Genomic DNA, 17,298 nt, shown 5'->3' on the forward strand with positions numbered 1-17,298 from the left:
AGTTGGAGGAATAACCCATCCTGGAGTGTTAGAGCCCAAACATGGTGAGAAGGACCTCCATGAAGTGGGAGAGCCCAGTGCAAGGAGTCAGAATTCAGTGACTGATGCTAGGCTTGGGCAACCTGGAATTGACGAGTCAGAGCCTAGGCAGAGTAGGGAGGTTATCACATCAGGGACGGGGCCCAACCAAAATGGGAGATTCATACTGTGAGACTGAGCAAATAAGTGAACATCCTAAAGATGGTAGGAGTCAGGTTTCTCACTGTCCTGAGAGGGCCAAGAATAGAAAGATATAAATCTGGAATGAACCCTGAAGTGTTATATTGGAATTAAAGGCATAGGTGTGATTTTGTGTATTTCAACATCTATAGATAGATACAGAAACAAATATAGATACAAATGTTTGTGTGGGTGTATGTGTACATATCATATATAATACATATGTACATATATAGGTATATATGCAAATATACACACATTTACATCTATATTTAAATATACGTATGATAAAACACAGAGGATAAACTGATGGTTGCCAGAAGGCAGGGAGTGGGGAGTTGAGCAAAACGAGTGGAGGAGAGTGGGAGATAGAAGCTTCCATTTGTGAAATGAATAAATCATGGGGATAAAAGGCACAACATAAGGAGTATAGTCAATGATACTGTAATGATGTATGGGAACAGATTGCAGCCACACTTGTAGTGAGCAGGGCATAATGTACACACTTGTTGAATCACAATGTTGTATGCCTGAAACCAATGTAACATTGTGTGTCAACTATACTCAGATAATAAATGTGAATATTGCATACATGTATATTGGCATATCTACACCTATACACGCATACACATTTACATCTGTGTGTTTGTGTGTGTGTCCTAGTTCTGTGCACTGAAGGGCCTAGGAGCTGGGAAATCCCGATAGTAATGAGCATTTACTAATGCCTGGATCTTGGCTTCTAAAACTGTTGCCTACTTGAAGAAAGCAGGACTCTTTGGAGAAATGGCTGATGCCTGCACTGGGATAGGAAAACACTAGCTTAGCCTAGAGTATCTTGTTCTGCCAGAAAGCAAGGACGTGCTGAAAGAATGTTGAGAATGTGGTAGAATGACATCACAAGCAGTTTTACAGGGGCTCCCGCTGGCCTGGAATGGGATATTGTAAAAAATAATGACAGTAACAAATCTTTACCCATTGAATAAAACAGGAAACCATACAGATAAAAATGAACAAATGAATAAATTGAAAATTTGACAAGGAACAGAAGATTTAGAATATTTAAAAAAAAAAGAATATTTCAAAGTACCTCCCCATAAACTACTTAGTTTTTTTAATGATTTTATTTATTTATTCATGAGAGACACAGGGAGAGGCAGAGACACAGGCAGAGGGAGAAGCAGGCTCCCCGTGGGGAGCCCGATGCAGGACTCAATCCTGGGACCTCAGCATCATGCCCTGAGCCAAAGGCAGGCATTCACTCACTGAACCACCCAGGTGTACCCCCATAAACTACTTATTAACTAATTAAAGAGTATTTTACAGTGGAGAAGCTTGACAGATACCACCTTAGTCAAGAGATCAAAATGAACATTATCAGTAATGTATCAAATCAAGATTGTAAGCCACCTGACAGGATGCACAGCATTGTTCTTGGGCTATTTTTGCCAAAGATGGATAACCTGATTTTAATTATCAAGAAACATCAGACTGACCCAAATAAAGGGGGTATTTTACATAATAACTCTTTGTCATATTCAAGAGCTAAGGCCATCCAAGTCTAGACTGAGGAACTGCCCAGGCTGAAGGATAGCATGAAGATATGACCACTATAAAGGGAGATTCTGAATATAATCTTTTGCTATAAAATACATTAGGAGGACACCTGGACAAACTTGAATACGGCTTGGGGATGAGATGGCAGCAATGTAGCTGTGTACATTTTCTGATGTTGGTGGTTGTATTGTGGTTATGGAGAAAAGAGTGTTCTTGTCTATAGGAAATGCACACTGCTCAGAGGTGAATAGGGCATGAGGCCAGAAACTCACTGAGGAAGAGTCTCTCTGCTAGACTTTCAACTTTTTTATAAGTCTGTGGTTGTTTCAATATTTAACAAAGAAAAAGAAAAAATGAACAACTGTCCTAAGCAGTGGAATCCTTTCAAGAAGGTCAAGTTTGTAAGCGCCAGCTACAGCTAAGGTAACCGTTTTCTTCCCCCAAGAAAACACGGTGAGGTATTTTCAGTTGCTGAATATCAAACATTTATTCCTTAGGTTCCTACTATTGCTAAAGTCTATTTTATGAGTAGCTCCTCTTAAAACAAGTCTTTATTTCACAGAAATTGTATCTTTTAATACTTCACTTTGAAATGTCCAGTGCTGAGGATGAGGATGCTTCAAAGCACAGTTTGGACAACCAAGCCAGGTGGACCCCACATGAAGGCTCTACTCCCCCATTCCAACCACCTCCCACCACCCAGAAAGTTGCAAACAACTCAGGCAACATCTCTGCAGAGCCAACCAGGTTGTCCAAGTCAGCTGGAAAGAGAACACCATACTTGATTCAAATTACAAATGCAGTACTGTACTGTACACATCCAGCATTACACATGCTTACAACAATATAAGTATGCATAATGACATATCTGGTCTCACTTTAAAAGTAAACTATAAGCAGGCACCAACAAATTTTAAAACTACTCAATAACCTCATTTAACCTAAAGTTAAAAATGTTGCTGCACATACATTGGCTGCTTCAGAAGCGTTGGGCACGCAAACAGGAAGTGAGAAAATATTACAACTAAGACTAATCACATATTACACACATTTAGGAATCTTTCCAGGCAAATTGTATTCAAAGAAAGACTATCCGGAAGGGCCAGGGCCAGTGTCCAGGCTGAATGAGTTCTAGGAGAGGGAATCATGCTGATGTTCCTTGGCACATTTGTGCTTTTTCCCAGACTCTGGAAGTACAAATGCAGGCAGACTCACTGTGGCCCCCAGAATAACTTCAGCCTCTGGGAAGAAGAGCAGCTGGCTGTCCTTGGCTCAGGGGAGCCTCTTAACCCTTGGAATTCCACCCACGTCTGATAGCTGCTCCAGGCTGATGGGGCCATTTCAACCTGTCAAGCCCAGAGGTCAGCGTGGCTATAGTTTAGAAGTGACCTCCCGGAACTACAGCTTTCTGCTGAATGGATCATTGGCTCTACCTCCAAGACAATGCTTGACAGTGAAAGATGGTTTGGGGTTTTTTTGTTTGCAATTTTAATATGATCTCCAGGAACAGCCTGGCTTGTTATTAATAGCACCATGAAAACATAGATAATGGTAAAAAACAGAATCATAAAATAAAGTCACTCCTGATTCTGGGCAATGTTTTCTACCACTAATGTGGTAGAAACAAGTCAACAAAATAAATCAGTTTAACTGAATTTGGGAAAATAAGATGTCTTTCTGGAGCAAAAATATTCTTATAGGGAGAATATAGGCAAATGATATTCATTAGGCTGCAACTAAATATATAGTATTTGTGTTTTGTTGAGAAGTAGAGGGGGGGGAATGTAGACCTAGCTCCCTACTCCGAATGTCTGTCAAGTAATCATGTAGGACTATTTTAAAAAGGAAAATTGAAGGCAGATGAAGGCATCTAAACTCTTGGAGTGGGAGACTGGGGTTCAGCAGTTTAAAAAGAGTACCGGGGGATCCCTGGGTGGCGCAGAGGTTTGGCGCCTGCCTTTGGCCCAGGGCGCGATCCTGGAGACCCGGGATCGAATCCCACGTCAGGCTCCCGGTGCATGGAGTCTGCTTCTCCCTCTGCCTGTGTCTCTGCCTCTCTCTCTCTCACTGTGTGCCTATCATAAATAAATAAAAAACTTAAAAAAAAATTAAAAAGAGTACCGGGTACTAATATACTATAATAACACCGTTTTTCGTCGACGCCTCACTAATAAAATAGCTACTACTTTGAAATATTTCCCTCCAGTATCTGAATAAAAAGGAATGGTCCATTCTACGGGAAGAAGAGGTAGTCTGTTAGTGAAATGCAGACAGATACTGACCCTTGGCTACCCATTTGCCTTGCAGATTCAGGACTCTTGGCATCTCTTAAAAAATATCTGTAGATGTGTTTGTTTTACTGTCTGGCGCATTGCTAGAAGCAGATGTGAAGATAGGAATTCCATCCCAGTGAGTTCTATTTGGTAAACAGACACAAGCTGGGCTTTCTATAACTAGTTGCAAGAAGATGTTTTGATAACCCAACAGTACCAAAGCAGCCTGCTAAAATCCCTTTTGACTGATATAGTCACTGGTCCAGATTGAACAAAACACCAACAGAAGATACATGTACTCAAATCAAGTCTGACTCTGTGGTCCAGGATACGTGGGAATCTTGTACTTCAGGTCGGAGGGAACTGGCCAACGTGGTTCATGCCTGGGTGCCACAGAGTTCCAAATTATGAGTCACACCTGTAACAAAATGTAGCATAAAAATTTTAAAAGAACTCTATTCCACTACCCTTCAGCAAGTTTGTCCCTTTCATCTGCCTCTTGTACAAACACATACACACACTCACACACACCATCCAAACTCTTCCTTATGCTTCAAGACTTAGCGCCAGGTTCCACACACACTCCATCCAAACTCTTCTTCATGCTTCAAGACTCAGCACCCGTTCTACATTTTCCATAAAGTGTTTCCCAGCCCACTCTTGACTCTCGTAATAGACCTTACCTGAACTCTACACTTCACAAGTAATTGAGTACTTTTCACTCTATCATGATTCCACCCTCTATGCAAACACATCAGCTTTCCCAATGACATTACAGACTGCAGACAAGGACTGTGTTGAGTTCCCTCTCCCTCTGCCCAACACAGATTACTCAGCATGGTACTATGGTGCATAATTATCCTACAATAAATATTTGATATTGGTGCTGAGGCATGTTCTGCTTAGAATTGTGTATGCATAGTGGTTTCAGAATACAGAGGAGAGACCCTACTACACTCAAGAAGCTTACACTCTGGCTATTTTCAGTTATTGTACTTGGTAGGTGGGGTGTGAAACTGCCGACCTCTCATCTCAACCACAGCCGGGATAGACATTTCTGCACATGGTGTCCATTCTAGCACAATAGCCCCACCATGCATTTTTCTGCTTTCCACCTTGGGGCTTTCTCTAAAGACTTGTAAAACACTGTTTCAAGCATAGAGCATTGCTCCAGGATGCACAAGAGAAAGCTCATGAGCCCCAAAGGCAACCCCAAGCTAGTGGGGATGGGAGCCAGTAAATAGATACCCCACTTATCCTTCAGAACAACTCTGGGAGACCTCTGAACACTTCTCAGAGGTTCTGTGGTCTCCAGCTGAGATCTCAGTAGTGCAACTTTCATTTGCTTTTCTTCCTTGCCTGTCTCACTCTCCCTGTTCCTTTACCTCTTTTTCCTGGAGTCACCTAACAAATTACTTATACTCAAGTCTCTGACTCATGGTCTGCTCTCAGGGATCCAAACTAAAACAGACACATTATTACAGACACAGATATTAAAAGAAAAGTGGTGGTTGTTGTTCTTTCAAAAGCAAAGCAATGAAACATAAGCTCTTTGCTAGTGACAAAGTTATGGTAGGAAATCTTTTTTTTTTTAAGATTATTTATTTATTCATGAGAGACACAGAGTGAGGCAGACACACAGGCAGAGGGAGAAGCAGGCTCCATGCAGGGAGCCTGATGTGGGAGTCGATCCGGGGACTCCAGGATCACAACCTGAGCCAAAGGCAGATGCTGAACCGCTGAGCCACCCAGATGTCCCTATGGTAGGAAATCTTTAGGGGACCAAAGGAATCACTAAATACCCTGGGCATCAATTTCTTTCACCCAAAGAAATGAGGAGTTAGACTGAAGGGGCATTTAGCTCCTTTCCCATGCTTCAAATTCCAAGATTACGGAGGCTGTTTATATCCCTTTATATAGTCATCTCACCACTGAATGGTGGCAAAAAATTCAGGGGCTTCTATCTCATTACATCCTTCATCTCATTCCAACCACAAGAGATGCTTCAAACTTTCTAGATGCTCCTCAGCTTAACGACCCTTAAATTGACAATGTTCATTCTGAATGGAAAAAGTCAAAGTCACACCGAACTAGTCTTGTGCAATTATCCAGACTCTCTGAACTTGCACCTTCTTTCCATCAGATTAACACCAGTTTCCCTAACTCTAACTCCTTCCCCCAGGGAGCACCAGCCCAGATCTCTCTTCCAAATCTCTGTCCAAAACCCTCCTACATTTGTTTGTGTATTTCCCATGCCTCACTCAATAATTTGCACTTCATTGATACCCAATAAATGTTCATCACATGACTTAAAGAACTTTTTACTAAGGAAGACTTAGAATCATCCCATTTTTGAAGTATCAATTAGTAAACTGCTTTGATACACCAGTAGCTTATGAATCTTTTGCTTGTTTATTTTTAATGAGTTTTATAGACTTATTGTTTTCATTGTACTGCAGAAAGCACAAACTTAAAGTGAAAAGTCAAATTTTCACAGAAAATCTAAAATTGGACCTTTGAGACATTTGCCCTTCCACTAAAATTTGAAAAAAAATAAAATTCCAGGCTTAATGTGACGAACACTCTGCTCTGCCCAAAGCTCCAGATGGAGTGGTACCTGTGAGTCCAGGTTTTTTGGCTGTGTTCACTGCTGCCATGAACATGTATTCACTGTTAGGGTCATGCACACTGGATCGATATTTCTGGAAGAAAAGTTAAAAACATGGTTTGTCATCTGCTCTTCCTCATCTCCATCCCTGGTTTTTGTTTGTTTTGTTTTTCGTTTTTTTTGTTTTTGTTTTTCACTCCTCATTGAAATGATAAGTGACAAAAGTGTTAGGATATGGCTCAGGCTCCTGACCTGCAACTAAGTAGGAAAACAATATGAAAAGGATTTTAAATAAAGAGGCTTCTGCTGAATTTCCCACCTCATTTTTGTTTTTATTGTTCCTTTCTCTGTAGATTTAGGTCATGGGCCCTATCTCACTGTCTTCTGTCTTTTTCTCTCCAAATTCCATGATCTGGCCAATGATCACACTGTGGATATACTGGTACAATATGCAGAATGGTGTAACTTCTTTTCATTGAGAATCTGTATTGTGAAAGACTGAGAAGAATATCCCCCAGGAGAGAGTTTGTTTTGTCATTGTTATCTCCCTAGATTTTCTGTGGCATTCTTTAAAAACAGAGTCCTAGCAACTTATCATAGGAAGAAGCTGACCATTTCCTTCTCAGCTACTATTGGCATCTTATAAGACTTTCTCACTGATTATTTAATTGACAAGTTGAGGGAAACCTAAAACTGGTTGTTTCATCTTTGCCCTGACTCTGGAAACTTAAAATCAAATGTGCAGCCTGCATGTAATAATTCTTAGAAATTAGAAGCATCTACTTTTTTATTTTTGTGTTTCAATCTTTGTCCTTTTTTATCCTTTCTTGGCCCTAGCTCCTCTATCTTTTTTGAGTAATAACAATAACAGCTCTCTCTGTAAGCCATCAAATCCTTTTTTAGGCTGAACCAGCTGTAAAATAAATAAGCTTCTCTGCCAAGTTAATGGTTTAATTAGTAGACATATCTTGTGGAAAAGAAAAACTGTCTGTGTTAATCAAATTACTCTGGCTAGAGCGATATGTGCTTTGATGAGTAAATACTGATATTCTTCAACAAAGCAAATGCAAGAAAAAATAGACATCACTCACCTTTTTTGTAAGCCAACAAAGAAATATGCATCCAAAAATATAGACTACAACAAAAGCTGCACATCCTATGGGTAACCAGAACTTCAGTTGGCAGCAAGTCTGTGATTCTGGGTTGGAAAAGAGACATGTTAAGGGAAAACTGAGAAAATCCGATCTCCTCTTTCAGTGCTGAATCACAAGTTCTTTTACCAGATTTTAAAGTGATTTAATCAAAGGAAGCTTGGCTTCATCACAATCATGGAATCCAATACATTATAAATAACATCATACCATAGCAAGAGTTTAAAAGTTCAAACCTAAAAGACTCTATGGACTCTATGGACACATATGTTTACAAATGAATTTAATAGAAAGGACTTTTCCGTCTTTTTTTTTTTTTTTTTGCAGAAAAGTAAGTAGGAATGGTAATGGTATAAAACTATTATTTTCAATCATCTCACTTCATTCCACAAACCCCAGAACAAATCAAAACTTTAAACTTTATGTGAATAGAGGCAATGGCCATTAGGCCATGGATCTGGGTAATTTGTCTTTTTTTTTCTGATTTCTAATGGCATATGTGTTTTAAAGACATAGACTGACATAGTAGTCTACATGATCAAATTGCATATTACTGATTAATATTAATTATTATTAATCCCCCGCATATTTTCATAGTAAATGATTGCCATCAATTTCACCAAAATGAACTCTACAAAAGGCACTTATTTACTTGTTTTCATTAGTGAGAAAAGTTGTTAAAATGCAAATGCCCTCTTAAGCCTGAAAAATGAAAATAATGTCTTACCATAAACATTCAAATATTCTCTGCTAATATTTTTTCTCTGAAAAGGAGGAGGATCAAAAATTGACAGTTGGCAGGCATAGTAGCTGGCATGAGAACTGTCCAAGTTATACAGAAAAAAGGAGACACCATCACTGGATGACTGAGATTGACAGAATTTCGGATTCTTGGACACTGTGTTTCCATTTTCCTTTGTCGTAGTGAGATCACAGAGTACTTCTGTCCCTTTCAGCAACTCCATTTTATATTGCGAGACAATCGCATTGAATTTGCATAAAATTTGTACACCTCCATCGTGAAATGTAAACATCTCAGACTTGGTAGAATCATTGATTTCTCCTGGATAAAAAGGAAGAAAACAAAGCAAAAGTGACCTTTTAAGAAGATGTTACTCTAATAACTATACGTGAACACAAAAGAAATCTCTTTAGTCACCACTATTGAACCAAGATGAAAGAATTTACAACCAAAAAAAGAACATGACAAAAATAAAACTGTGCCTCTGAAAAAAACCTAACCAGGGGATACCTGGGTGGCTCAGTTGGTTAAGCATCTGTGTTTGGCTCAGGTCATGATTTCAGGGTCCTGGGATCCAACGCCGTGTCAGGCGTCCTGCTCCGTGAGGAATCTGCTTCTCCCTCTCCCCCTGCCCTTGCCCTTGCTCATGAGCTCTTTCTCTTTTTCTCTCTCTCTACCTCAAATAAATATTTTTTTAAAAAGAAAGAAGAAAAAACCTAAACAGAAATTGGCTTGTTGTATATGAATATATAATATGTAATATATTAAATAGTATATTTACATAGTATTATCAGACAGATATGGTACCTGCCCTTTCATATTGGGGACAGATGGTAAATACATAATAAACCACCCTAATTAATGCTAGGAATGGAGTGCTGTTCAAATAAAGATGGTGGGGTTGGGTTTTAATTTTGTTTTATAGAATCAAATGATGTACTTTTGTTTTTTTTTAAATTGAAATTGAAGGAAGATTAGCACTTAGTCAAAAAAAGGAAGATTTGGGATGAGATTTGGGAATGATGATGTTTTTTAGTGAAAAAACATTAAAAAGTGCAAATAGCTTATACTAAAAATGAACTATATATAAATACATATTCATATTATACCCTCTGACAGCAAAACAACAAATGAATCATCTTCAAATGATAGAAATGTTTTCTCTGAACTTGATCTACTGAGAATTCAATCAAGATCTGATGATGGCACTAACACCCCAGATTTTTGTCTGATTTTTCTTCTTTTTTTTTTTTTCAATAAAATTTAAGCTTATAGGAAGCCAAAGGTGTTTTAGAAGCTACATAGAGATCACATGAAAAAGGAACGGAAAAAGGTCTTAGCCTACTTGCATATTCTGAGTTACTGGGTTATAAGTTCAAACTGCTCTCTGTTTCCTTTTTTCTTTTTCTTTAATATAAAAGTTTCTCACTGAAATTTTTTGGGAAAACTATTAGCGTGACAGTTTTTTTGCTTCAGTTTTGGAATCTGTCTTTATTCCTGAAAAGAATATATAACAGGTATAACAAATGTTTAGGGGAAAAAAACTTGCCCACCCCTACAGTAAAATAGAAATGCCATTTATGTATATTTGCTCTTTACCTTCCAGATATATGCTTTATAGAGAAAACATATTATTTTGTGTTCTGCTATTGTCATTTAATGGTAAATCATAAATGTTCCATTTTTTACATAGTTGTCACAAGTATCCTCTTTAATGACTATTAGGACATAATATTAATATATAATTTGTTAAGGCATTTCACTAATGTTGAATACTATGGTTGTTTTTAGCATTTTGTTTTTATGACATATGGCCAAAATGTTTAAACATGATTACAACACTATGGATTGTTATATTGCTTTCTGAAAGAACTCCAATTTGTGAGAAGACTAGCATTATACAGGTGGATTCATTTGCCACAACTCTACTTGCACTAGTTGCCATAATTTTATTTAAGACTTAGCATAGTTATTTTTCTTAATGTCTGTAGGCTTTAATTTATAGCTCTTATATTACAAGGGAAATATATTTTCAACTTGGGGATTTGGTTGTGAAAATACATACAAGTATTCTAATTTTTCAGTTATGGCAGCCCAGATCCAAATAAATTCCCACACCAAAACAACCAAAAATGCTGAACAAAAGGTCCAAAAATATTATTAAAAGGCTTAATACGATTTCAAAAAAAAACCCCACAAATAAAAGGCTTAATAAGATTTCACAAAGAGGAGAAATTGGTAGGTTAAATTTGAAGAACCAGAACCCAGAGCAATGAGAGCAGAGTTTAGAAGTTGCTTTTACTTTGAGAGCATTTGCTGTTCTGCTAGGTTCAAACTTTTGTCTTCGTGTCTCAACTCCCAGAGTCTGTGAAGTGAGAAATCTAGTAGAAGAGCCTCTCGAAGACCTCTTCTCAATAAGTTGGGATCTCAAAGGGTTTCCTTCTTGGACTACATTAAGGCAGAAGAAAACCAGCCCTCATGCAGATTATAGCTCACCTTCAAATCACTTCAATGGTCCAGAAAACCTAAATCTTTGAATTTTGTTTACAGTGATTTTGGATCATTATTTTAACCCTTATGCTTTTGATAGTAAAAATAAAACTACTCCAGGAAGAAAAGATTTACATCTTGGCCTCAAATCCTATCTGCAAATAGTATTTAAAAACAATGACATGCAAGGAAATAAAACAACAGAAACAATTGATGACAAAAACCCTCCAAAAAACCATATATTTGAATTATCAGATCCCCAATATAAATAATTGAACTTACTGCATTTAAAGCAATAAAAGATAAACTTGTAAAAAATAAATAAATAAAAGATAAACTTGTAATAATATCTAAAAGCACAAGAAACTTTAATAAAAAAGCCAACTAATTTGAAAAAGAATCAACTAGAACTGGCAAAAAAAAAAAAAAAACTATGATTAAAAGTCAATGGATAGGTTCAAAGCATATTAGAGCTAAAGAGAGAATTGGTGAACTAGAAAATTAGGTTAGAAAAATTATTTGAAATGCAATCCACATTCAGATTTAAGAATCCCAACAAATCAAAAGCAAATTTTTTAAAGTATGCATGTTTAGACATATAATGAAAAGCCTAAGAGCTGCCAGAGAAAAGAGACTGATGACCTTCAAAAAAGGAACTATTAGATTGACGGGTGATATCTCAACATTAACAATAAAAAGTAGAGTGAAAAATAGTAAAGGTATATGTAATGAGAAACTTCGATAAATGATGCATGCATGTTATTTCGTGCATAATGACTAAAAGAATAGAAACCACATATAACCTAAGTGGACGTCACAAAATGCAGTCTAGTGGTTTGGGATAAAGGGAAGGAAGTGTTGGAATCAGGAAGGAAAACACCAGGGTGGGAAGGCTTCTGGGTGCCTTATTTCTTGAGCTGTGGTGATTATGAGAGTAAGGTAGAATGCCTTATAATTATTCATTAAATTGTACGTTTATTTTCACCTTTCTGTATAGATGTTTTGTTCTAGGATAAAAAAAAATTTTTAGGCATATAGAAGGAAAATAGTACTTGTTTCACTTTAAAAATAGAGAAAACAAGGGATCCCTGGGTGTTGCAGCGGTTTATCACCTGCCTTTGGCCCAGGGCACGATCCTGGAGACCCGGGATCGAATCCCACGTCGGGCTCCCGGTGCATGGAGCCTGCTTCTCCCTCTGCCTGTGTCTCTGCCTCTCTCTCTCTCTCTGTGTGACTATCATAGATAAATAAAAAATTTTTTAAAAAGCTTTAAAAAAAATAGAGAAAACAATTAAAGTAAAAGGCAAAAAGGACAGAACTGAGCATGAGCATAGGTGTAGTCTACATTAGATTAAAAGGAAAGTTGTGTGGTTTTTTTTGTTTTTTTGTTTTGTTTGTTTGTTTTTGCTTGGGGACTTATTTATCTGAAATTAAATTATGTTGCATGACTATTATTCTGATGTTTAGGTCTCTATAGTCTACAGCTGATGATAAAATCAATGAGCTTGTTCTCAGTTTCTTTAGAAATGTTCAGAGCACATTTCCCAAGGACTTTAGAATGACAGCAAGTAAACCACAAAGAGATCTTGGAGCAAAAGTGACTGTGGCCCCCATATAAACATGTAGACAGAGATGCTTGTCTTGTGTTTCTGAAGATGTTTTGTCAGCAGCTTCGCTTCTCTGTCCTGTGCCCTCACTATGACCCGCAACCTCACATAAGATGAAATGTAGTAGCACTGCAGAGTAGTGGAAGTGCAATGCAGTGATTCCCAAGGAAACAAGAGGAAGGGGGTCCCTGGGTGGCGCAGCGGTTTGGCGCCTGCCTTTGGCCCAGGGCGCCATCCTGAAGTCCCGGGATCGAGTCTGGCGTTGGGCTCCTGGCATGGAGCCTGCTTCTCTCTCTGCCTTTGTCTCTGCTTCTCTCTCTCTCTCTCTATGTCTATTGTGAATAAATAAATAAAATCTTTAAAAAATATATGTTAAAAAAAAAAAGAAGAAGAAGAAGAAACAAGAGGAAAATTCTGGCCTTGCCATGAGCAAGTCTGTGACTCTGGTACCCCTCTGGACTACAGTCTCTTCATCTGTGAATTGAAGAAGTAAGACCAAAACATAAAGTTCCTTCCAACGCTTACTCTCTAAGGATCCATAATCAAAACATATCCAGATGAGACTGCAAACAACCTAGAAAGCTTATTACTTTGTTGTTGTTCCCATAATTCTCTTTGGCCCAGTATCTTATGGGGATATTCCAAGGAATCAGGAGAAACAAAAATGAATGATACATTCACATTGCCTGTGAAAGTATTTAGGTAGGGCAGGAAGATTACCTACATCTTTCTTGAGTGATAGTGCCAAAGGCATGTGCCATTGACAGCAGAAGAGTAACTGGGCATTCCAGAGTCTCTTGTCTGCTGGATACTATCTAACCTGTTCATTTTTTCATATTTAATCTAAAAACTTTAATCTAAAAACTAGGTGATCTTCTTACTATTAAATGTAGTGATAAGACACCTGGCTTCTGTATGTACCTATAGCTTAAGCTTTTCATCTGGAAAACAATTTGACAACTCTAAGCCTGCAATTTGAATGTTTTCAATTAAAGGAACCAGGTACGATATTAAATTAGTTGCTTCATAATTACTTTGGCACCTGTAGAACAGATAGGCTCAAATATCTAATTATAAACACTCCTTAGACTTTGATGACATTTAAAAAAATAGTATCAAACGGAGATCGTCCCTATAGCCAGGGCTAAAGCATTAAGTGGACGGCAGATAATTTAAGGGAAACCTGAATATATTAGTTTCTTATAACTGCAGAAACAGCTAGAATCTTTTCTCCACCCTCCCTGGATGTTCTCATCTCCAAATCTAACATTCAATCAAGAGTGCTAGTATCCTAGCACCCATTTTAATAGCTAGTGTTTGTTTTGGTTAAGTATCAGGTCTGTTTGGTCAGTTCCGCTGACAATACCACAAGTTAAAAATTGTATTAGCCTCAGCAATCAACCTCTCCTTGTTCTTCTTTTCTCTCAGCTTCATTTTTTTTCACGTGCAACCTCTTAATATAAAATCACCCTCCAAAATATCCCTTCTCATAGTCTTTGATATGTTACTTACCTTCCCTAACATCCCATCTCCCTCTCCAGTACTCATAGGTGCTCATAGACACTGCCTATGTTTCAGACACCCCCAAAACACCTCCTTCACATTTGTGTTTCCTGTAACATGATTCAACTTCCACCCAGCATCAAAAACAATCAGACCTTGTAAACTTAGAAATTATACGGCAAGTCTAATTCTTTTGTGTACAGACATCTGAAGACCCAAACAGGTTAGATTTTTTGTCTAAGGTCATACAACTTCTTGGGTGCATGAAAGATTCTGGGTTCACTCTAAGGTTGAAGTGCACGAGCAACAACCATGGGAAGTATAATGGAAGCAGGCAACCACATGAGGCTAGACACTTCATGATTACTATAGACTCTTACAGGATCACATTAAAATCTGTTTACAGGAAGAAAGCCTAATTTCCTATACCTGTTTTATGTCTGGTAGTTATCCGCTGCTCCTGCATCTAAACTTCAATTGGGCCAAACCAGCATCATCTCTCTGTAGGCCTATAAGAGTTTCCTAAATTTCTGTTCTCGCTCCTGCCCATTTACTATCCTCTTCAGGGAAGCCAGAATGATCTTCTAACATTCACAAATGGTGTCATTGCCCTGATTATAAAACATACATCTCACTTAGAATAAAACCTAACTCCTTAGCCTGGTGTCCATGCCTACATGACCTACCCACTTCTCTAACATCATTTTATTCCAGACACTCACTACACTGAAGTCATACTGCTCTTCTTTCTATCCCTCAAATATAAGCAGCTGGTGAAAATGTCAGTTTTCACCTGGAATATTCTCTCCAATCTTCACATGACTGCTTCTTACTTCTTCTTCTTACTTTTTGACTGCTCAATCCAAAATACACCCCAATGGAATTTTCTATCATATAACCTGAGATAAGGTATTTATCAATTTCTGAAGTTATCTGGTTTATTTATTTGTTTATTGTCTGACTTCTCCACTATAATATCAGTCTTCAAATCAGGTACCTTGTTGATCTTATTTACCAATCCATCCCAGTATCTACAATAGCACCTAGTATGTATTAAGTCACAATAAATATTTATTGGATGGATGGACAGATGAATAAATGAATATGTAGATCTCAGTGATGTTATAAATCTGGGGGGGGATGAATAGAAAATACAATGTAAAAACCAAAAAGGCTCTCAGAAATGATCAGTTAAGCCTTTCATTTTATATTTATATTACCAAGATAGAATGGGGGCAGAAAAGTGAGTGGCTTGCCCAGGATTAAACAGAGCTCATAGCTGGGACATGATCCCATGAGTTGCCTTTCTTCTGGAAACAAGTATGTGCAAATGTATAATCAAGCAAAATGTATAGTTAATCAATCAATCCCCTGAAATGAAATGTCAGATTCTAATGAAAATTCTGAGTTTCAAAGACACAGGTTCTTTATCTGTAAATATTCACTGGGTTCATAAAGATTTGTTTAGATGATTGATGATTCTCTTAACTGTTTTTTATCTATAGAGGAGAGGACAAGTTTAAGCCTGGTTGATTATTTAGATCCTCCAGAGAGCATACTCCTTAAATTTTCCCAATGTATGGCCACGACACGGGCCCCTGGACCAGTGATTTTTCTAATATATCCAGATAGTTTGTAATCACAGCATGTTAGTGACTTGTGATAAAATGCCATGTTGTATCTTTCAGCATTTAATATATTATTAAAAACACAATAAGAATATGTTCTCTTGAGTCCTGGTGATGGGTCTTAAAATCTGAATATTAAGTATTAGTCTTAGTTTTGCTATCATATCTATATACCTCTGGTACTCTTTAGATTATAAGTACTCTAGAAAACAGGTACTGTGTCTTCTTAATCACAGACTATCATGTCTAAAGGGTACAATCTTCTCAATAGAGGTTCAAACCTGTTAACCGCTGCTAACTATGATTTTTATAACCTTACTTTATAACCTTACTTCTTCAAGAGTAAGTTCAGAATCTTTATATTAGGTGATTTCTTTAGGTTTCTAAATTGTTTAAGGGATAAGAACATTTGTATCCATAGGGCAGGAGCAGTGTGTGTGGCGGGGGGTATTAAAAATAAACAAACCTGGGAAAAAAGATCATTCACCTGAGAATTATAAACTCAGAAGAGTTTATTTGTAAATTGGTTCTTTTAATATTCCATTTCTTCAGTATAAGGTGGTGTTGCTAGAACCCATCCTGCCAGGACTCTTTATAAGCAGTTATATTAGCCCCAGTTGAAAACCTTTTGGCAAAAACATGTTAGAAAACCCACACAACTGCAGCATGTGAGACAGATCAGCAATTCAATTTCATTCTCCTCAATTCAGACTTCTAACCACAAACCTCCACAAAGATCTCAGAGTGATAGAAAGATAAGATCTCCTGAGTTCGCAATTATTGATAGTGCTTATTAAACATATTTTTCTGTAATCAAACAATAAATTTTAGCTTAGCACAGCTCATGAATGTGACATAAGAGGTGAAGCTCTAAAAACTGCAATGTTTATTTAGGTTTTGCTACACTAAGAAATTTTGGCTTTTTAAAAAAAAAAATTGCATTTACCACTTTTTTTTCACCTTTCTTAGAAGCATTGTCATTTCTTATGAATCTACTGGCTAAAACTTTAAGAATTCTGATTATGGATTTTTATACATGCATCATTTCTATGCTTACATTACTATTCAAAGGCATCCGTACTCTAAAGAGTTGATTGAAGTCAGCAAGGAGGATAGGCAAAATAAGCCCAATCTGATCTAAATTCTTAACATTTATAGAAAAGAAAGACAAAAATGTAAAGAAGAAAAGTGAGGAGAAAATAAAAAAGGCATAAGAGCATACAAACACACACACACACACACACACACACACACACACACACACTAAATGTATGAGTTGTTTCTACTCTCCAAGGAACTTTGTGGGGTGGTGGGAGATAGGGTAAAATAACCCTTGGTCCTCTAAAATGTGCATCTTACTATATAATAAGGGAAAAAATGGAAGCCTGATTTTCTTCTAGTAAAAACTTTCTTCCTGAAAATGGAAGAATGCCAAATAGGTTATAAAACTTTGTAGCAATATTCATGAAGTAGTTAATTTGCAAACAAGTTATTTTGTTAGTTAATTCATTGTCATTGATTTG

At 37.4% G+C, this 17,298-nt stretch overlaps 1 protein-coding gene across 2 annotated transcripts in view; it reads right to left on the reverse strand.

The window, feature by feature from the left end:
• Window positions 1-474: 474 nt before the first annotated feature.
• Window positions 475-17,298, reverse strand: part of ICOS (inducible T cell costimulator) — a 73,119-nt gene continuing 56,295 nt past the window's right edge. For both annotated transcript variants that reach the window (XM_072812581.1, XM_072812580.1), the window contains exons 3-6: window positions 8,533-8,868; window positions 7,746-7,852; window positions 6,664-6,748; window positions 475-4,464 (exon numbers count right to left, since the gene is read on the reverse strand). In XM_072812581.1, the coding sequence (XP_072668682.1) occupies window positions 4,424-4,464; window positions 6,664-6,748; window positions 7,746-7,852; window positions 8,533-8,868 (569 nt within the window). In that variant the 3' untranslated portion in view covers window positions 475-4,423. The remainder of the gene's footprint in view (window positions 4,465-6,663; window positions 6,749-7,745; window positions 7,853-8,532; window positions 8,869-17,298) is intronic.

The sequence above is a fragment of the Canis lupus genome, chromosome 36 (genome assembly GCF_048164855.1).
Source record: "Canis lupus baileyi chromosome 36, mCanLup2.hap1, whole genome shotgun sequence".
In the NCBI taxonomy this organism is placed as follows: domain Eukaryota; kingdom Metazoa; phylum Chordata; class Mammalia; order Carnivora; family Canidae; genus Canis; species Canis lupus.